The sequence below is a fragment of the Coregonus lavaretus genome (genome assembly GCF_964263955.1).
Source record: "Coregonus lavaretus genome assembly, chromosome: 2".
NCBI classification, from domain to species: Eukaryota; Metazoa; Chordata; class Actinopteri; order Salmoniformes; family Salmonidae; genus Coregonus; species Coregonus lavaretus.
In genome coordinates this window covers 10,724,969-10,747,254 of record NC_139989.1, presented here as the reverse complement: position 1 = coordinate 10,747,254, position 22,286 = coordinate 10,724,969, and the positions used below count along the sequence as shown (strand labels likewise).

The following is a 22,286-nucleotide window of genomic DNA, read 5'->3' as shown; positions in this document are numbered from 1 at the left end:
CTCTCTCTCTCTCTCTCTCTCTCTCTCTCTCTCTCTCTCTCTCTCTCTCTCTCTCTCTCTCTCTCTCTCTCTCTCTCTCTCTCTCTCTCTCTCTCTCTCTCTCTCTCTCTCTCTGTCTCTCTTTCTGTGTCCCTGTCTATATCTCTCTCTTTCTCTCTCTCTGTTTCTTTCTCTCTCTCTCTCTCTCTCTCTCTCTCTCTCTCTCTCTCTCTCTCTCTCTCTCTCTCTCTCTCTCTCTCTCTCTCTCTCTCTCTCTCTCTGTCTCTCTCTCTGTCTCTCTCTCTATCTCTCTCTCTGTCTCTCTCTCCCTCCCTCTCCCAGGGTGTCGGTGCCCAGAGGGCTGGCTGCTGCAGGACGGGGACTGTGTTCAGGTGTCGGAGTGTCGCTGTGGGGTTCCCATGGGCAACGGCACCATAGAAATCAGCCCTGCTGAGAACATCACACTGGACTGCAACACCTGGTGAGAAATCTGGTTAGGAACCTGGAGGATCTGGACTGCGACACCTGGTTAGGAACCTGGTTAGGAACCTGTAGGAGCCTCATATCCACACGCCCTCAAATTTATCAACACTAGAAATATCATTATTATAGGCCAAATCTTAACTTGAGTGTAACTTTTTTTGTACATATCTCCGACTGACATCAATGGAAGATGTATGTGTGAGTTACACATGCAGATCTCAAGTTTGAATTCGGCCCTCTATAATTACTATCACATACAAGTTATTGCAAACAAATTACTATGTGAGTATGGTTTAGTGCTAGATTTCACCACAGTCATAATCAGAATATGATTATCTAACATGACTGCCGGGCGGCAGGTAGCTTAGTGGTTAAGAGCGTTGTGCCAGTAACCGAAAGGTCGCTGGTTCTAATCCCAGAGCTGACTAGGTGAAAAATCTGTCGATGTGCCCTTGAGCAAGGCACTTAACCCTAATTGCTCCTGTAAGTTGCTCTGGATAAGAGCGTCTGCTAAATGACCAATTTATTTAATTTAAGAATTGTAGGTAAAGTGACCTGTTGCATCTTGTATGGTCTATTTAATGGAGGCATCTTCTCATAGAGACAACAGCTATTGTTTTAGCCTTAAGAGTCTATTGATGCACAGGTGCGTCAATCTAAGTAACATAATTGTTTTAAATCCCCATCAACATCCGTCAGTTTAAGCTAGAGATATCTTGTTTTTTTGCATGGGCTGCGTCTCAATCCACCGCATACGCTTGTGTCGGCCTTCCGCATCTGCGGTGGAAGGTGGCCGAGCTACATCCGTGTTTGTCAGACCATGAGACATCCCGAAGATTGTTCTTTTAGTGGTTAATTAACAATCTATCCATCTCTACTCTGTCCCTGTGTGCTCCAGTGTGTGTGAGAATGGCACCCTGGGGTGCATCGACCTGTTGTGTCCCGTCTATGGTCCCTGGGGACAGTGGAGCGCCTGCTCAGAGTCCTGTGGGACGGGACAGAGGATGAGGATACGTCCCTGCAATGACACAGAAGGAGGGCCACCCTGTGCTGAGACAGTCCACACTGAAACCTGTGTGCTGCCCCCTTGTCTAGGTCAGTGACATACAACACATGGTACCAAATAATATGGATGGTCCCACACAGATGACCTGAAGATGGTCAACATTTACAATTTGGAGTTTATCTGTTTGTTAGTTGAATAAATTATAATTCTCTCTCTCTCTCTCTCTCTCTCTCTCTCTCTCTCTCTCTCTCTCTCTCTCTCTCTCTCTCTCTCTCTCTCACTCACACACACTCCCTCCCTCTCAATTCAATTTAAGGGCTTTATTGGCATGGGAAACGTATGTTAACATTGCCAAAGCAAGTGAAGTAGACAGTAAACAAAAGTGAAATAAACAATCAATATTAACAGTAAACATTACACTCAGATGTTCCAAAAGAATAAAGACATTTCAAACGCCATATTATGTATATATACAGTGTTGTAACAATGTGCAAATAGTTAAAGTACAAATGGGAAAATAAATAAACCCTCCTTTCCAGCCGGGTGTGTGTTGAGTGAGTGGTCATCTTGGAGTGAGTGCAGCGCCTCGTGTGGTGGAGGGGTGTCAGTGCGTAACAAGACCGTCTTACAGGAGCCACAGCCCGGGGGACAGGAGTGTCCTACTCGCTTAGAACAGCACACTGCCTGTAAAACCAACAGCTGTCTACCAGGTAACACACAAGACACCAGGTAACACAAAAACTTGAAGTTGAGCATGCTTTTATTTTAGAACTATACGGGTGGAAAATAGAGACATGTATCATCATACATACCTGGTACACTTAATAACGTACCATTGACATATTGAAAGCACACATTTACTGAAGCGTACTGGTCCTATGTATTGACATGAAACATGTGTCCCTGTGCAGAGTGTTCATCCAGCCAGGTGTTCAGCCAGTGTGCTGGCTCCTGCCCCTACAGCTGTGAGGACCTCTGGCCAGAGAACCAGTGTGTATCTGGACCCTGCATACCTGGATGTACCTGTCCCCCAGGCATGGTCAGTACGCTCAGGCATCGTCAGGCAGTGACAGTGACAGTGTGCTTATTACTGAGTAACACACATTTCATGGTCAGTACGCTCAGGCATGGTCAGGACACTCTACCTACATGTACATATGACCTAAATTACCTCGACTAACCTGAGCCCCCGCACATTGACTCTGTACCGGTACCCCCTGTATATTGCCTCGCTTCTGTTATTTTACTGCTGCTCTTTAATTATTTTTTACTTATCTATTTTTTACATAACATTTATTGTCTTAAAACTGCATTGTTGGTTAAGGGCTTGTAAGTAAGCATTTCACTGTAAGTTCTACACCTGTTGTATTCGGCGCATGTAACAAATACAATTTGATTTGATTTGAGTCAATACAATGCGAAAATATCTGATGTCCTTGGTATTGCTACTTGATAGTTGTTATGTAGTTACCAGGTGAAAAGATGACTGTAATTTACACTAATCTAATCTAACCACCACGCGACATCTACCTGTCATCTGATCGTCTTCCTTCACCAGGTGCTGTACAACGGATCATGTGTCCCTCATGATGCGTGTCCCTGTTCTCCGCACTCCCTCCCGGGGACTCTGAACATGACCCTGGATGACCCCAAAGAAGAGGTGGCCTCTGGGACGGTCTTACAACACCAGTGCAACACATGGTAGTCAACACCTCCATCAGTAGCCATTATTATACAGTTACTTACTAAGGCTTGTAGTATATCTTCAAAACGTGTTTTGTTTAAAAGATATGCAATCCAATTCCATGATTGACAGATTTGATTTGGGATATATAGCTAGCCTATTACCTTTGATAAGAAGTCATAGCGGTTGATTGACAGATATACATTACCTAGACCCAACATACTGTACAGTATTACACATCTTTGGAATGTAACTGATCGTCTCGGCACCCAAAACCAGAACTTGTGTGCGTGCTGGCCAGCTATATTTATGTACAGTATTTATGTCTGTCACATGAGACTATGTAATGGAGAGTCTGTCAGACTCAGACGTGAGGTAAGTCATTTCATCTTTCAGCCCAGGGTTTTGATACACAGCTAATAGACTGAGGGACTGAGAGACATGATTGTTTGATTAACTGACTGTTTGAGTTTCTCATCTTTGGATCCTAATGTGTCATGTATTTATCAATCCCTTGATAAATACTCTCTCTCTTTCTTCCTCTCTTCCTAAGTGTTTGTCGAGGAGGAGTATTCAATTGTACCGAGGACCCATGCAATGGTGAGTATAGCTCTTTGACCTTATCATGTTTTAGTAGCTGTGTACAATGTTGACATGATACAGAAGCCATTGCGTGTAGGAAACTAGATACCTGCTCTACCAGCAAGTGCCAGCAGGTGGCATATGATAACATTGTAGTTTCCCACTGGAGCAAAACTACCAAATTAAATATGTCCCCAGCTAGACTATCAACTACCGACTATCACCAAAGGATTTCAGTGCCCGAATCTCTCTGTGAAATTACCCTCCTTTGTAATGGACAGTATGTGTCAGACCAAACATATCTTTCCCTCCCTTCGCTTTCTTTCTCTCACCCTTTCTCTTCCTCTATGCCTCTCTCTGCCTCCATCACTCCTTCACATCCTTATCTTCCTCCATGCGTCACTCCAGTGGACTGTGAGTGGGGTAGTTGGTCAGAGTGGAGTCAGTGCTCAGTGAGCTGTGGTTCTGGCCAGCGGAGCGCCAAACGGACCGTCTTCCAGGCTCAGCAATACGAAGGGGCAGAGTGTGAGGGCCCGGCCCAGCATACAGCAATCTGCAGGGCCCCTGATTGTGGTGAGTGTCTGAGGTCTAGTATGTAGGCCCTAAGTGAGGGACTGGGATTGCATTTCATTCTAGGGCAGTGTTTTCCAACCCAGTCCTCTGGGACCCCCAGCCATTGCACATACAGGTAACTGCCTAAATAAAAGAAACCACAACATAAAGTATCTTAATAGGGGGTTGGCATGTCTTAACAGCTTCAATGCGCCTTGGCATATATTCTAAAAGTGTCTGGAACTCTCCCATAATTGTTCAACTGGTTTGAGATCTGGTGACTGAGACACCCACACACAAACACACACACACTTTAAACCTCCTATGCTCCTTTGAGACCCCTCTTTCAAAGTCACTGAGATCTCTTCTTCTAGCCCTGGTAGACAAAATAATGGGCAACTGGGCATTTTAATACATGACCCTAAGCATGATGGGATGTTAATTTATTAACTAAGGAACCACACCTGTGTGGAAGCACCTGCTTTCAATATATTTAGTGTCCCTTGTTTACTCAAGTGTTTCTTTTATTTTGGCAGTTACCTGTATTTGTTCTAATGCAGCACAAACACCACTTGATGATACATTGATTTGTTGAATAAGGTGTGCTGGAGCTATAATTAAAACAAATATGTGACTTGAAAGGAGTTTGGTGTGTAGACCCAAACGTATTTCCCCCCCCCATACTGTCTTCCCCCCTCCAGTTTGTTGTTCTTCCTACAACTCTCACTACTTCCCCCTGTAGCCTGTCCTGATGGAGAGATATGGAGGAGGAGTGTATCGGAGGCTCTGTCTGTGTGTGAGAGGAGCTGTGTAGAGATCTATCTGACCTCCCCACTCAACTGCAGCGCCTCCGAGGGGTGTGTGTGTAAGGAGGGGCTCTACCGAAACGCAGAGGGCCACTGTGTGATCCCTGCACTCTGCCCGTGTGAGGACCAGGGGACGCTGAGAGAGGTACACACACAGACAAACAAACAAATGAGTATGTTTATGTACACTTACATACACCCAAAAAGTTACATAAAAGAGTACAATTATATGCACCTATGCACATAACCAGACACACACACACAACAAAAGGGCCCAACATAAACTCCTATCCCTCCTGCAACGCAGATTGTACCTCATTGTCCTTCCTCCATTGGACTCTCACTCCCCTCCTTCCATTCCATCTGTTTACCTGCACTCCTTTCAATACCTTTGTGTGTTCACACATAAAGGAGGGATAAATAACGATGATGGAGTGTATGTATGTGTGTTTGGGTGTGTGTGTGTGTGTATTCACACACAAAGGAGGGATGAGTAGTGAGGATGGGCATGCCCCGTGGGCCACATTAAAGTACAATGCCTTAAAGTACAATGCCCCACTATCAATAATGCAGGGTACTGTTGAAAGCTATTATAGTGCTACAGAAATGAACTGCACCACCTCTTTAAAGACGTATAATAAGAATATTTCATAAGAAGATATTATAGGAAGGATTAATCATGTGATGACAGGGGGTCGGTTTCTCCTCTTTCTCTTAAGTTGTCATGAATAATGTCCACATGAAGATCAATGTGGGGGTTATAATCAGCCACCTCAATCATTAATGGCAATAGCACTGTAATAGCCACTGCAAATGCAACATATTTATTGTCGGTGTGTGTGTGTGCATGTGTGTGCGTGCATGCATGCTTTTATGCATGTGTGTGTGTGTCTGTGTGTGTGTCTCACAGGCTAGCTCTGAATGGAAGGAGGGCTGCTTGGTGTGCCGCTGTGTGAACGGGCAGAAGCGGTGCCAATCGGGATGCCCACCACTGCAGTGTGAAGAGGTGAGAGATAAGAAACAGCACTTCCACTGACATCTCAGTTATTCTTACAGCTGGAGAAATTCCCAGAAAAAGCCAAAAGGTTTGGGGGGTTGTGTGAGTTACAGCCCAGAGCTAAATCAATATGTACTTACACAAAGTAGTCAGTATTTTTCCCTTTCTCAGTTCTGTTCTCACCCCCTTTAAATAACTGGGTTCTCCCTCACCTCCAGATTAAGAGGCTATCACTAGTTGGCTATCAATAGCTACCTAACCTTTAAATAACTGGTTTCACCCTATCTTTTCCCCCCTCCCTTTTTTAAGTAGCTACAAAAATAACTGAGGATCACACTTACCTCCCCTTTAAATAACTGAGGATCACACTTACTTCCCCTTTAAATAACTGAGGATCACACTTACCTCCATTTAAATAACTGAGGATCACACTTATCTCCCCTTTGTTTTCATATTTGTATTGGAGTTTTTCTTCTTATTTTGTGCAAGACAAAACATAACATGCCACCTGGTGGCAGACAAGCCACATAACATCCATAAACAACAAATTCAAACAATAAAAGAAAAAACAACACTAACAAACAATTCACAAAAGCACAAAGAGCAATAATAGTGATATAGTTAGTGTGCCTCCTTTATGACACTGGCAAAGTTGTGATGTGAGCTTGGTACAAGGAAAATAAAACAAAATGGGTGCATCTACCGGACCTGTACATACCCTTTAAAAGAAAACTCCACCCAAAAGCTATCTTTTGGTATTGGTTTCATTAGTCCATTGTTGATATACTGTAGTCCCAAAATGTTTTGCATGTCAGAAATAACATTTTCAAGATACTGTATATAACTTTCAAAATACAGAAATACAGCTGGTATGATGCATTTAGCATAATATGATGCAAAACGCAGCATCATATAATGCAAAATGCATCATACCTTCTGTATTTTGAAAGTTATATAGCTTCATTACTTGATTGCTGACATGTAAAACATTTTGGGACTATATCAACAATGGACTAATGAAACAAATACCAAAATATAGTTTTTGCGTGGTTTTCCTTTAAATAACTGGGGATCACACTTACCTCACCTTTAAATAACTGAGGATCACACTTACATCTCCTTTAAAAAACTGAGGCTCACACTTACCTCCCCTTTAAGTGGCTGAGCTGACCTTCACCCTCCCTGGGGCCGGGACAGGTCTGGAGCAGTGCATTGTGGAGGGGCGTGGTGGTGCACTTGCTCCTGTCAGCAGACCTCTCCTGGAAGATGATGACTCATTCCTGAAACAGCTCTATTCTATTCTCAGAGCGGGACATGTTGGGGACTCAATTACTAAGCTAAGATAGTGACAAGTATTTTCTCCTCTTCCTCCCTCTCCTCTCCTCCCATCCACACTCTTCTCCCCTCCCCTCCATTCTCCTCTCCTCTCATCCCCTCTCATCCTCTCCTCTCCTCCCATCTATTCTCTTCTCCTCCCCTCTCCTCTTATATCAGGGGGAAGTGAAAGTGGAGGAACCAGGCAGCTGCTGCCCAGTTTGCAGGAAGGAGTTCCCTGGTAAGAGTTCAACATAAACAATGCTTAGTCCTTCTCTTCCTGTATTTATAAAATATTTTGTGTGAAACAAAGTGCTTTAGGTCCTAAATTGTCCACAGGGCATGTACAATAAGACAGCATTTATCTCTTTCAATGTTGTATAATGGCACAGTTGGTGAGGGGGCATTGAAAGTCAGTGTGCCTTTGGAGCTCTCTCTCTCTCTCTCTCTCTCTCTCTCTCTCTCTCTCTCTCTCTCTCTCATTCATTAACTCAAACACAAAACCCTCTTTTATTTTCTCAACTCCCTGTGCTGCCCCATCATTATCCTCTTCCTCCGCCGCTCCTCTTATCTCCCTCTCTCCCTTTATCTCTCTGCCCTGTCCTATTTTCTACTCCATTCCTCTCATCTTACCAGGGGAGCCCGTGGCGGAGTGTCGCCGTTACACGGAGGTCAGGAACATCACTAAGGGAGACTGTCGTCTTGACAACGTGGAAGTCAGCTACTGTAGAGGGCGCTGTTTGTCCAAAACTGACGTCATTTTGGAGGTTTGCTGATGTCGCTGCTTTCACCCACTCTTATGCACTGGGTTGGGATGCAGTGTTGCAGACAGAAATGTGAAATGTAGAGTGGACCTGATTCCCTATCCTGTAAGATAGAGAAAGAACCATGTCTATTCTATACAATACATTTCTATGTGAATTTCCTGTAATGTTGCAATAGGCCCCATTTGTGTGCTTTTTTTCACCAGTTGAATGTAGAGCTATTGGCACTTCATCCAGAACAGAGAGATCCTAGACCAATCACCACAGTGATTTTTATTTTACTCTTAAACTCCCATGGTAGAGAAATAATGTAATGACATCACTGTGAAAATGTGAGTAAGTAAAAATAAACATGATCTCAGCTAAATGTTTCACTACCTTCCGTTACCATGGTAGCTAAAATAGCTGGTGATTGGTGTCAGTTTCAGTCCCGAACTCACACCTCTCTCACACGCGCGCACCCTTTTCCCTTTCTCTACCTCTCCATCCCTCCCTTTCTCCTCCTTCCTCCCTCCTTCCCTCACTCAGGAGCCTTACCTCCAGTCGCTGTGTGACTGCTGCAGCTACCGGTTGGACCCTGAGAGCCCAGTGCGCTTCCTTAGCCTCCTGTGTGACAGTGGTGAGAGTGAGCCCGTCGTCCTGCCTGTCATACACAGCTGTGAGTGCACCAGCTGCCAAGGTGGGTACAGTATACTCTGACACACACGTTGACCCCTGCTTATCACCTCATCAGTAGCCTCTTTAAACCTCCCACACACAGACAGACAAACGCATAGCCTACAGTACACGACCAGACACTCACACACACACACAAGCTCATATGCACACACATACGAACTTACATGTGCAAACAAACACACGCTCACTCACTCTCACACACACACAAATAGCCCTCCACACACACACACACTCTCTCTCCCACCCACCCACTTCCTGCCAGCGCCCATGCTGTTAGTCATGCTGTCTATCAGTCCATCACTCCCAACCGTCATGGCCGCTGTCTCTGTCACTCACACCCAGTTGCTGTCCCACTGTCCTTCGCTGTCTCTTCCACTCTTTGTCATTCTCTGTTAATGCACTTTAAACACTATGATGGCTGCATCCCCCCTGCTGAACTTATGTTTATGTTTCCCAACATGCATAATTCAATCAGGACCCCACTTAGAATAACCAAATATTGTAGTTATCCATAATCAACATGGCTGATTGTATTAGCTAATTTGATATTTATATCACAAGGCAATCCACAGCGCTCAGATTCTTCAATCATACAGTTAGGAGGGCATTGCCTGCTGACAGATTTTTTATTGAGCAATTCCATGTTTAACATGTGTAATAAAATAATGTATGTAATACATTCTCAGTGAAGACTACATTTAAGGAAGATCACAGCTGTCAATCTGTGTTACTCTTGATATATGATACTTTGACATTTTTATTACAAAGCAATTATCTTCAATAGCTCTTATTTCATGGGTGTGTTTGCATTCTTTTCATACACAGGGGGAGATCTGTCCAGACGCTGATTGTGTGTGTATAGGCCTAGTGTGTGTGTATGCGGAGGGACAGACAGACAGGTGGATGGACAGACCAGGTGTCCTGATTTCCTGTATTATAGACATGTTCTGTGGTCCATAGTCATTATATGACTGGATCAACTATCATAGAGTGCCTTCTGAAACTCTCAGATCCTTTACACTGTACAGCATTTTGCTACTTTTCTAATAAATCACTAGTGGTTTTAATGAAAGCATTTTCTGTTTCAATGTATTATTCTGTAAAAAAAGATATATATATTTAAAGATTATGTAATACTATGTATGCTGCTGAATGTGACATCTATACCAGTATATTTGGTAAATCTAATCATATGCATGTCTTTGTGAAAAGATTGGCATGTCAAATTTAAACAAGCAGTCTCAGAGAGAGACAGAGACAGAGACAGAGACAGAGACAGAGAGAGAGAGAGAGAGAGAGAGAGAGAGAGAGAGAGAGAGAGAGAGAGAGAGAGAGAGAGAGAGAGAGATTCACAACCGAAGGCAGACTGGAAGAGCTCACTGGGGGACGCTTACATGAGACCACCGCGTGACTGTGTCCTCTCTCTCCTCCTGACTAAATAAGGGAGTTGGAACGAGAGGGAGGCAGCTCGCCGCCCTGCGGAGCGCTATGGATCCCCCTCCACTTCACATTACCGCCTTAAAAATAAAATACATTAAAATCTATCAGGATAACATGTGTTATTGTGTGTTTGTTGTATTTAGTTAAGAGGATACTGTGTATCGGTTGGGAGAGTTGAGCATCATGCTGTTAAATAACATCAAAGTGCATCAGACAGTGCCAACAACATGCATGCTGAACGCAGAGCGCGCCCTTTGTCTTATCTCGCACTGGTGACGAAAGGGGAACCCCACATCCAGTGCTCTTGCATAGGCAGTGACGTGTCTGCTAGTTTGAAACCCCTTCATACACGAGACAATTGAGGGTGAAGCCCCAGCATCCTCCCATTAAATTAACAAAGCGCACCGAGAGTCCTAAAAAAGCGCATTTTGACAAAGAGGTGAGTCAACGCATTGGGCACTTCACACGCCAATTTAAACCGACCACAACCAGCACGGGTTTTCGATTGCAATTTCACCTTTAATTTTGAATTAGACTCACAGCCTCACAATGAATAGCGACTGTTGTGTGTGCCAGTTCGGTTAAATTCTAGCCTACGCAGTGATGTCATGTGGGTTAGCCTTCACCTGTGAATGTAAATGCAGCTGCACCTGTGTGGACAGTCACCTAACCGTTTGACCACAGAGGCAGCAGTTTGGTTTAGCCTATTTCAAACCAGATTATGTTAGCTCTCTCTAGTTAAAGCAGACAGTTCTTCAGAATAGTCGCATCTCTTTCTCTTTGTTAATTCGCCTGCGCAGCTTCTATGCTAGATGGGCTAAATTAATGTAGGATATTTATATTACTGACCACAATATTATCAAAATGATGATTATATTTAATGGCTGACGAGGTTGTGCTTTGTATTATCAGCCAATATTTCAACAGTTCTGTTTGCCGACGACGAAGGGTTAAAGAGGCGCTGTCGCCAACCCCGGTGAGCAGCAATCATCTATGTCGAGCGCACAGACCACTCTCCTCCAGAGCGACCACATCACAACGAACTAGAACGGACGTTACCCTACGTTTTCTTCAACTAGACTACTGGGTTATCTCTGTTGCTTCCATCCGGTGCACGGAAACAGGGAAGAATAAGAGAGCCAGGGGAGAAAACAGGACGCAACTATGGCAAAACCAAGGTTCCTTGGCAGGCTGACCGACTCCCCCTCCCCTGAGTCTGCAATGACAAATGACAAGAAGTAACCTCTCGTCTTGCCATTCACCTGACAGCATATCATTTTTGACAGCTCAGGGGACGTAAACAAACACGCGCTCCTATCCGTGGAAACTGTCTCGCGATCCTCCTGGAGCGCAAATAAAGTGGAGGCTCATTTCTAGAACGCTCATTTTCCCTTAGAGGACTGTCCACTTGGTCCGTCTCATAAAGTTACAAAAACGTCGGTCGAGGACTACAGTATTTATTATTCTATGGCACAGTGAATGTCGTCCGTTTGTCGGGACTCGTCGACGTAGAGGTCAGCATCAGCGACACAAAGTCCAACAACTCCAGTGGGATAGCGTACCGCAAAGATGCCAGTCCGAAGGGGTCACGTGGCACCACAGAATACTTTCCTCGATACCATCATCAGGAAATTCGATAGTCAAAGTAAGTTGTTTGACAATTGCATGCATGAGGATGTATTATTTGCGTCCAATAATAAGTTTGTGTCTATTAGCCTATTAATACATAGCCTAAACAAATTGGATGACAACGTTCTCTAACATAGGCCTACCACATTCATTTTTCTTTGCATGGTAAGAAAACTGTGGCATGCTCTTTCGCACATTTTTGACAAATATGATGCAAATAATATTGAATAATTGATTCTCTTGAGAATAGAGATAGGCCTACACTCTGCAGCTTTAGGTTTTGAACATGTTATGAGGACTTTTTATGAGAGCAGACTGAAAATGAAAACATAACACATGATGCTGGTATGGCATTATTGACTAAAGGTAATAAACACAATGTTGCAAAATACAGCTTGCTTAGTATATATTCAATTGCCTAAATCAAAGCCCTTGCCGTTAAAGTTTAAAATGGAATGAAAATAATCACCTCAGCACCATAGAGTAGATTAACCATATTGTAAAAGAAAGTCCAATCACTTCAAACTAAATTATTTTGACACCTTAAGTTTCAGTTTTGCATTTCTTATGCTGTGCGTAGGTGACAGGATATGTTATAAATATATATTTGTGGATGTTTTGTACATTCAACTAATTCTGTGTATACTGTACATATCCAGCAATGCCAAGAAGACGACTAACCAATCACCTTGAACACAGGAGATAGCCTAGCCCTGGAGTTTACACATTCACACAGTGCATACAGTACAGTTGCAGTCTCAAATCCTGCTGAGATGAAAGTATTTGGTCTCTCACTATTAAATGTGGTCTGTTAATGATCAACAATTGTGCTCACAAAACAAAGGCCATATTTATTGTTTTAAAGCTGCAATATGTAAACTTTTTGTGCGACCCGACCAAATTCATATAGAAATGTTAGTTATAGATCTGCCATTCTCACTAGCTAGGTTTCCTTCCAATTGGAGACAGATTTTCATGTGAATATTCTAAAATATTCTTAAAGAAAATGGAAAATGTTCGCTTAAGCGTTCATATACCAAAGAAAAATCTAAAGTTCAATGTGTTTCCATTTGTCACAAAAACTGTTGCGTTAAAAAGCAAATGTGGGTAGGCTGTGCGGGTAGGCTAGTCTACATGAATATTTTTATTTGTCAAACGGCAGTCAAGCATCGATCATCATGTCACCAGAATCAGACCCTCGATATTTATTGGAAAGGGGCATCAAGATCACTGTGCACGTTCACCAACCTGTGAAGTTCATCTTAAATTATTTAATCTGTAGCCTAATAAACTGCATGCTTCCCAGAGTCGTAGTGGGGTAGATCACACACCATATCATCGCGTGACTCCAAGTTTACTTCGATATGATGGTTATTATATAAATGTTTGCGCATAAAGACGTTTCCACCACCATTTCTCGCATAATTAATTTTACTGACACAAAAAGATCCCACCATGTCGAACGAACAAATTGTCTGTCTGCGTTTATAGAATTGTACCGAAACGTACTGTTTCCATTACAGCTGTCGTGATTTTTTTATACGGTATGACTTTTTTATACAGTATGAAAGCAAGTCTAAGAAGCGGTAGATCTGTTCTACAGTGTGTGCACTATTTCTATGCTTCCCGTTTTGTTTTGGAATGTTTTACTTTCGGTTTTGTACACCAGCTTCAAACACCTGAAAATACAATACTTTTGGTTATTGAAAATATATTTCACAGCGGTTTAGATGGTACAATGATTCTGTATACTATACTTGCTTGTTTTGTCACATAAACTGAAATTAGACGTGCCATTAGAATTTTAGCAACCAGGAAATGGCAGAGCGATTTCTGCATATTGCACATTTAATAGTTGAATGTTTAGTTTCAAAAAGAAAAGAAAGTAAACATGTCGCCTGATTGGAGCCGTGAGCTTTCAGCCCCTTGATGTCTGTATTTCAGTGTTGCAAAGTGTTGACAAGCTTCATTGGACCTCAATGGCCTGCGGTGCTATCTTTGATGCAAATCGGCCATGTTTTTCCATTTCTAAATTGTCCCGTAGATGTGACTTGCTTCCCAAGCATGGCTCATGGAGAGGTGGTAAACACTGGTGTCACGAACAGTCACCACAGCACTGCCTTAGGGAAATTCACTTGAATCAGGGCTGAGAGAGAGAGAGAATTTGAAAACAAATCGGATGTGAGTCAGAGGAGTAAAAAGTGAACAGGAATCAGCAATCAGCATCTAGCACCTCTGGCCTCAGCGAGAGCAGCCTGATGGTGGTGTCTACTCAGCCACAAACCACCTAGCCTTGTATGCCTCTTTTCTTGGTGCTCCTATATAGTGTCCTCCTCAGACACTTTACTGAAAAGGACAAATCGGGTGCAGAGAATAGACCAATAAGCAGGAATTTATCATAGGAAACACTTTCCAAATTTACAGTTGCCCTTGAACCTTACAAAATGATGAATATATGCCTTTTGCACTACAGTAGCCTATGTCTAATTCCAGTTAAGCGTATAGTAATATTCTCAGTCTGCCTGCACCCAGAGCCCTTGCCTGCTAAAGGGGAATCATTGACGTTTTCTCCCTAGGGTGCATTGACAGTGTTCCATGCCAATAGTTGCTAGGCATGGATAACTCACTAGATTACTGAAAAACGAATGAGCCCTAGGCACCCCAAGGAGCTGCTGCATGTTCCTAAAGTTTAACATTATCTTGGTCAATGTTGAATTTTGTTATTGCTAGTCCTTATCTCCTTAAGTATGTCTGTGCACCATTATGAATTGGTTTCACTCAATTTTCTCAGTCATATGGCAAAGCATGATGTTTTGATTTCAGTCTGTTTTATTATGTTATTGATTACCGCCACTATGCGTCCTTTTACACTGAGTGTACAAAACTTTAGGAACACCTGCTCTTTCCATGATATACAGTGAGCGCCAAAAGTATTGGGACAGTAATTTTGTTGTAGTTTTTTTGGCTCTGTACTCCAGCACTTTGGATTTGAAATGATACAATGACTATGAGTTTATATGCAGACTGTCAGATTTAATTTGAGGGTATTTTCATTTTCATCCACACCAAATGAACCGTTTAGAAATTACAGCACTTTTTGTACATAGTCCCCCCATCTTAGGGGACCAAAAGTATTGGGACAAATTCACTTATGTATATTAAAGTAGTAAAAAGTTAACTACAGTGGGGGGAAAAAGTATTTAGTCAGCCACCAATTGTGCAAGTTCTCCCACTTAAAAAGATGAGAGAGGCCTGTAATTTTCATCATAGGTACACGTCAACTATGACAGACAAATTGAGATTTTTTTTCTCCAGAAAATCACATTGTAGGATTTTTAATGAATTTATTTGCAAATTATGGTGGAAAATAAGTATTTGGTCACCTACAAACAAGCAAGATTTCTGGCTCTCACAGACCTGTAACTTCTTATTTAAGAGGCTCCTCTGTCCTCCACTCGTTACCTGTATTAATGGCACCTGTTTGAACTTGTTATCAGTATAAAAGACACCTGTCCACAACCTCAAACAGTCACACTCCAAACTCCACTATGGCCAAGACCAAAGAGCTGTCAAAGGACACCAGAAACAAAATTGTAGACCTGCACCAGGCTGGGAAGACTGAATTTGCAATAGGTAAGCAGCTTGGTTTGAAGAAATCAACTGTGGGAGCAATTATTAGGAAATGGAAGACATACAAGACCACTGATAATCTCCCTCGATCTGGGACTCCACGCAAGATCTCACCCCGTGGGGTCAAAATGATCACAAGAACGGTGAGCAAAAATCCCAGAACCACACGGGGGGACCTAGTGAATGACCTGCAGAGAGCTGGGACCAAAGTAACAAAGCCTACCATCAGTAACACACTACGCCGCCAGGGACTCAAATCCTGCAGTGCCAGACGTGTCCCCCTGCTTAAGCCAGTACATGTCCAGGCCCGTCTGAAGTTTGCTAGAGTGCATTTGGATGATCCAGAAGAGGATTGGGAGAATGTCATATGGTCAGATGAAACCAAAATATAACTTTTTGGTAAAAACTCAACTCGTCGTGTTTGGAGGACAAAGAATGCTGAGTTGCATTCAAAGAACACCATACCTACTGTGAAGCATGGGGGTGGAAACATCATGCTTTGGGGCTGTTTTTCTGCAAAGGGACCAGGACGACTGATCCGTGTAAAGGAAAGAATGAATGGGGCCATGTATCGTGAGATTTTGAGTGAAAACCTCCTTCCATCAGCAAGGGCATTGAAGATGAAACGTGGCTGGGTCTTTCAGCATGACAATGATCCCAAACACACCGCCCGGGCAACGAAGGAGTGGCTTCATAAGAAGCATTTCATGGTCCTGGAGTGGCCTAGCCAGTCTCCAGATCTCAACCCCATAGAAAATCTTTGGAGGGAGTTGAAAGTCTGTGTTGCCCAGCGACAGCCCCAAAACATCACTGCTCTAGAGGAGATCTGCATGGAGGAATGGGCCAAAATACCAGCAACAGTGTGTGAAAACCTTGTGAAGACTTACAGAAAATGTTTGACCTGTGTCATTGCCAACAAAGGGTATATAACAAAGTATTGAGAAACTTTTGTTATTGACCAAATACTTATTTTCCACCATAATTTGCAAATAAATTCATTAAAAATCCTACAATGTGATTTTCTGTATTTTTTTTTCTCATTTTGTCTGTCATAGTTGACGTGTACCTATGACTCATCTTTTTAAGTGGGAGAACTTGCACAATTGGTGGCTGACTAAATACTTTTTTCCCCCACTGTATTTGGTCCCATATTTATAGCACACAATGACTACATCAAGCATGTGACTACACATTTATTGGATGCATTTTCTGTTTGTTTTGGTTGTGTTTCAGATTATTTTGTGCCCAATAGAAATGAATGGTAAATAATGTATTGTGTCATTTTGGAGTCACTTTTATTGTAAATGAACACTTCAACATTAATGTGGATGCTACCATGATTACAGATAATCCTGAATGAATCGTGAATAATGATGAGTGAGAAAGTTACAGGCGCACAAATATCAAACCCCCAAGACATGCTAACCTCTCACCATTACAACAACAGGGGAGGTTAGCATTTTTGGGGGGTATGATATTTGTGCGTCTGTAACTTTCTCACACATTTTTTTTGTCACTGTCCCAATAATTTTGTAGACAACTGACCAGGTGAATCCAGGTGAAAGCTATGTTCCCTTATTGATGTCACTTGTTAAATCCCCTTCAATCAGTGTAGATGAAGGGGAGGAGACAGGTTAAAGAAGGAATTTTAAGCCTTGAGACAATTGAGACATGGATTGTGTATGTGTTCCATTCAGAGGGTGAATGGGCAAGACAAAATATTTAAGTGCCTTTGAATGGGGTATGGTAGTAGGTGCCACTGCCAGGCGCACCGGTTTGAGTGTGTCAAGAACTGCAATGCTGCTGGGTTTTTCACGCTAAACAGTTTCCCGTATGTATCAAGAGTGGTCCACCAACCAAACGACATCCAGCCAACTTGACACAACTGTGGGAAGCATTGGAGTCAGCATGGGCCAGCATCTTTGTGGAACGCATTGGTCACCTTGTAGAGTCAGTCCATGCCCCAACGAATTGAGGCTGTTCTGAGGGCAAAAGGGGGTGCAACTCAATATTAGGAAGGTGTTTCAAATGTTTTGTACACTCAGTGTACGCTTGTCTTCTTGTAAAATTATCCTGTGAATTATATTATTCAACCTGAGTGAGTGGTTGATATACATTTTGCCAGGTGGGATTGAAAATGAAAAATGAGACCATGGATCAAATACTCCTAGCTGTTACGTTGCTGTCTAATCATTTGGTGTTGGATGCTTGGCTTTTCTCTCTGCCTATATGGGGAGCCTGGCTGTCATCCATTGCCAAGACTTTGATGTACTGTATCTATTCTTAAAGGGATAGTTCACTCCAAAATGAAAGATTGTCAGATATTTACAGATCTCAAAAGTGGTCTAATTTTGAGAGGAGTTCATATCCCTGCCATCAGTTGTGTAGTTCTGGTATATGCTTAGACCCCAAATGAATGGGAAATACGCACCGTCTAATTTCCTCATTTTATTTGGTGCCCAGTTTTTCCATTCATATGGGTTTGAGGCATATATCTGCATCTACATAATCCATGGCATAGGATATGGACTCATCTCAACATAAGACTACTTTAGATGTATGAAAACATCGGACAAACTTTGATAGATACAGGAATTTACAGCAAAATCCTGTTTGATTAACCCCCCATTAACATTACAATAGGGCATCCTGAGACTTCCAACAAAATATCAAAGTCCATTATTTTCAAAGGCTATACAGTCATGATTAAAACAATACATACTAAGCATCTATAACCAAACTCTGTAAAGCTGAGTATAGACACAAAAAATAAAAAGATTCCTATTCTATCCAAAGCAACTCAAGCTGAATTACCTCTTTCATTAGGACATCGGGACTAGATTAAGATCACTTTATTGGTCAATTGCATACAAGGTCCACCTGAATTTTTTTTCCACTTTTAACTCAACCCCTCTGAAAGCCACACATACATATACAGGTTTTTTAGAGAGGTGTGGGGGGCAGGTACACTGGGTGCCCATGGAGCTGTTGTTGTGCGTGGTTAAGAGCCTTGCTCAAGGGCACAATGGCAGTCAATGGCATCAAGGATTTGATACCAGCAACCCTCCGGTTGCCAGCTCACTTCCTGTCATATTTTTCCCATCAGACCTAGGATTCGAACTGGCAATGTAAATGTATGTTTTTATATATACACTACCGGTCAAAAGTTTTAGAACACCTACTTACTCATTCAAGGGTTTTTCTTTATTTTTACTATTTTCTACATTGTAGAGTAATAGTGAAGACATCAAAACTATGAAATAACACATATGGAATCATGTAGTAACCAAAAAGTGTTCAACAAATCAAAATATATTTTATATTTGAGATTCTTCAAGTAGCCACCCTTTGCCTTGATGACAGCTTTGCACACTCTTCGCATTCTCTCAACCAGCTTCATGAGGTAGTCATCTGGAATGCATTTCAATTAACAGGTGTGCCTTGAATTTCTTTCCTTAATGCATTTGAGCCTATCAGTTGTGTTGTGACAAGGTAGGGTTGGTATACAGAAGATTTTGTAAAAGACCAAGTCCATATTATGGCAAGAACAGCTCAAATAAGCAAAGAGAAACGACAGTCCATCATTACTTTAAGACATGAAGGTCAGCCAATACAGAACATTTCAAGAACTTTTAAAGTTTCTTCAAGTGCAGTCGCAAAACCCATCAAGCACTATGATGAAACTGGCTCTCATGAGGACCATGTGATGGGTGATTTGAAGGAGTCAAGCGCAGGATGGTAAATCACAGAATACAGAGTTTATTCCGGAGTACAGAGTTACGCAAGATAGCGTCAAACAGTCCAGTGCGCAAAGCAGGCGCACTGGAACAAAACAGGCACACAGGGAAAATATACCCCGGCAATACAAAATACACGTAGCTCAACCGAGCTACTCTCTCCTCACATTAAACAATCACCCACAAGGACAATGGGGCAGAGGGAACACTTATACACGTACTAATGAGGGGATATGAACCAGGTGTGTGTAATAGACTAGACAAAACAAATGGAATGATGAGATGTGATGCGGCAGTGGCTAGATGGCCGGTGACGACGAACGCCGAATCCTGCCCAAACAAGGAGAGGAGGCAGCTTCGGAGGAAGTCGTGACAGACCACCACAGGAATGGAAGACCCAGAGTTACCTCTGCTGCAGAGGATAAGTTCATTAGAGTTACCAGCCTCAGAAATTGCAGCCCAAATAAATGCTTCACAGAGTTCAAGTAACAGACACATCTCAACATCAACTGTTCAGAGGAGACTGTGTGAATCAGGCCTTCATGGTCGAATTGCTGCAAAGAAACCACTACTTTAGGACACCAATAAGAAGAAGAGACTTGCTTGGGCCAAGAAACACGAGCAATGGACATTAGACCGGTGGAAATGAGTCCTTTGGTCTGGAGTCCAAAGTCTTTGTGAGATGCGGTGTGGGTGAACGGATGATCTCCGCATGTGTATTTCCCACCGTGAAGCATGGAGGAGGAGGTGTTATGGTGTGGGGGTGCTTTGATGGTGACACTGTCTGTGATTTATTTAGAATTCAAGGCACACTTAACCAGCATGGCTACCACATCATTCTGCAGCGATACGCCATCCCATCTGGTTTGGGCTTAGTGGGACTATCATTTGTTTTTCAACAGGACAATGACCCAACACACCTCCAGGCTGTGTAAGGGCTATTTTACCAAGAAGGAGAGTGATGGAGTGCTGCATCAGATGACCTGGCCTCCACAATCCCCCGACCTCAACCAAATTGAGATGGTTTGAGATGAGTCGGACTGCAGAGTGAAGGAAAAGCAGCCAACAAGTGCTCAGCACATCTGGGAACTCCTTCAAGACTGTTGGAAAAGCATTCCAGGTGAAGCTGGTTGAGAGAATGCCAAGAGTGTGCAAAGCTGTCGTCAAGGCAAAGGGTGGCTATTTGAAGAATCTCAAATATAAAATATATTTTGATTTGTTTAACACTTTCTTGGTTACTACATGATTCCATGTGTGTTTTTTCATAGTTTTGATGTTTTCACTATTATTCTACAATGTAGAACATAGTAAAAATTAAGAAAGACCCTTGAATGAGTAGGTGTTCTAAAACCTTTGACCAGTAGTGTATATATTATTTTTAATATACAGTATATATACAATTTCAACGATTTTACTGAGTTACAGTTCATATGAGGAAATCAGTCAATTGAAATAAATAAATTAGGCCCTAATCTATGGATTTCATGTGACTGAGAATACAGATATGCATATGTTGGTTACAGATACCTTTTTAAAAAAATGGGCCTCACAATGGGCCTCAGGAGCTCGCTGCGGTATTTTTGTGCATTCAAATTGCCAATCGATAAAATGCAATTGTGTCTGTAGTTTATGCCTGCCTATACCATAACCCCACTGCCACCATAGGGCACTCTGTTTACGAAGTTGACATCAGCAAACTGCTCGCCCACACGACGCCATACACATGGTCTGCGGTTGTGAGGCCTGTTGGACGTACTGCCAAATTCTCTAAAACGACGTTGGAGGCGGCTTATGGTAGAATAATGAACGATTAATTATCTGCCAACAGCTCTGGTGGACATTCCTGCAGTCAGCATGGCAATTACACGCTCCCTCAAAACTTGAGATATCTGTGGCATTGTGTTGTGTGACAAAACTGCCCATTTTAGAGTGGCCTTTTATTGTCCCCAGCACAAGGTGCACCTGTGTAATGATCATGCCTCTTTAATCAGCTTCTTGATATGCTACACCTGTCAGGTGGATGGATTATCTTGGCAAAGGAGAAATGCTCACAAAATAGATGGCATCATGAGGAAGGAAAATTATGTGGATATATTGAAGCAACATCTCAAGACATCAGTCAGGAAGTTAAAGCTTAGTCGCAAATGGGTCTTCCAAATGGACAATGACCCCAAGCATACTTCCAAAGTTGTGGCAAAATGGCTTAAGGACAACAAAGTCAAGGTATTGGAGTGGCCATCACAAAGCCCTGACCTCAATCCTATAGAACATTTGTGGGCAGAACTGAAAAAGTGTTGTGTGAGGCAAGGAGGCCTGCAACCCTGACTCAGTTACACCAGCTCTGTCAGGAGGAATGTGCCAAAATGCACCCAACTTATTGTGGGAAGCTTGTGAAAGGCTACCCAAAACGTTTGACCCAAGTTAAACAATTAAAAGGCAATGCTACCAAATACTAATAGAGTGTATGTAAACTTCTGACACACTGGGAATGTGATGAAAGAAATAAAAGCTGAAATAAATCATTCTCTCTACTATTATTCTGACATTTCTCATTATTAAAATAAAGTGGTGATCCAAACTGACCTAAGACAGGGAATTTTTACTAGGATAAAGGTCAGGAATTGTGAAAAACTGAGTTTAAATGTATTTGGCTAAGGTGTATGTAAACTTCCGACTTCAACTGTAGTTTCTACAGATTGTAAATTAAAGATAACATTTTTGGTAAGAGTATTATTATACTATCTCTCTCTCTCTCTCTCTCTCTCTCTCTCTCTCTCTCTCTCTCTCTCTCTCTCTCTCTCTCTCTCTCTCTCTCTCTCTCTCTCTTCTCTCTCTCTCTCTCTCTCTCTCTCTCTCTCTCTCTCTCTCTCTCTCTCTCTCTCTCTCTCTCTCTCTCTCTCTCTCTCTCTCTCTCTCTCTCACTGTGACTTTTCAAATCACCCAGCAGTTCTATTTGCAGAGTTAGCGTCAGGTAAATGTTGCAATTCTTCAGCCATTCCTGAACC

The 22,286-nt window shown here is 42.5% G+C and overlaps 2 protein-coding genes across 2 annotated transcripts in view; both read left to right on the top strand.

Annotated features, from left to right (window-relative positions):
- The window catches only part of sspo (SCO-spondin), a gene marked incomplete at its 5' end in the record, with an annotated part of 77,689 nt that extends 67,356 nt beyond the window's left edge, over nt 1-10,333 (top strand). Inside the window, 13 exons of the mRNA XM_084143322.1 lie at nt 322-460; nt 1,361-1,557; nt 2,008-2,178; nt 2,380-2,507; nt 3,027-3,169; nt 3,706-3,752; nt 4,143-4,307; nt 5,029-5,237; nt 6,003-6,098; nt 7,584-7,644; nt 8,040-8,170; nt 8,696-8,846; nt 9,671-10,333. Coding sequence (XP_083999448.1) covers nt 322-460; nt 1,361-1,557; nt 2,008-2,178; nt 2,380-2,507; nt 3,027-3,169; nt 3,706-3,752; nt 4,143-4,307; nt 5,029-5,237; nt 6,003-6,098; nt 7,584-7,644; nt 8,040-8,170; nt 8,696-8,846; nt 9,671-9,693 — 1,661 coding nt within the window. The 3' untranslated portion in view covers nt 9,694-10,333. The remainder of the gene's footprint in view (nt 1-321; nt 461-1,360; nt 1,558-2,007; nt 2,179-2,379; nt 2,508-3,026; nt 3,170-3,705; nt 3,753-4,142; nt 4,308-5,028; nt 5,238-6,002; nt 6,099-7,583; nt 7,645-8,039; nt 8,171-8,695; nt 8,847-9,670) is intronic.
- A 1,521-nt stretch (nt 10,334-11,854) lies between these two features.
- The window catches only part of kcnh2b (potassium voltage-gated channel, subfamily H (eag-related), member 2b), a gene marked incomplete at both ends in the record, with an annotated part of 301,755 nt that continues 291,323 nt past the window's right edge, over nt 11,855-22,286 (top strand). The window contains one exon of the mRNA XM_084143298.1: nt 11,855-11,930. Within this exon, the coding sequence (XP_083999424.1) occupies nt 11,855-11,930 (76 nt within the window). The remainder of the gene's footprint in view (nt 11,931-22,286) is intronic.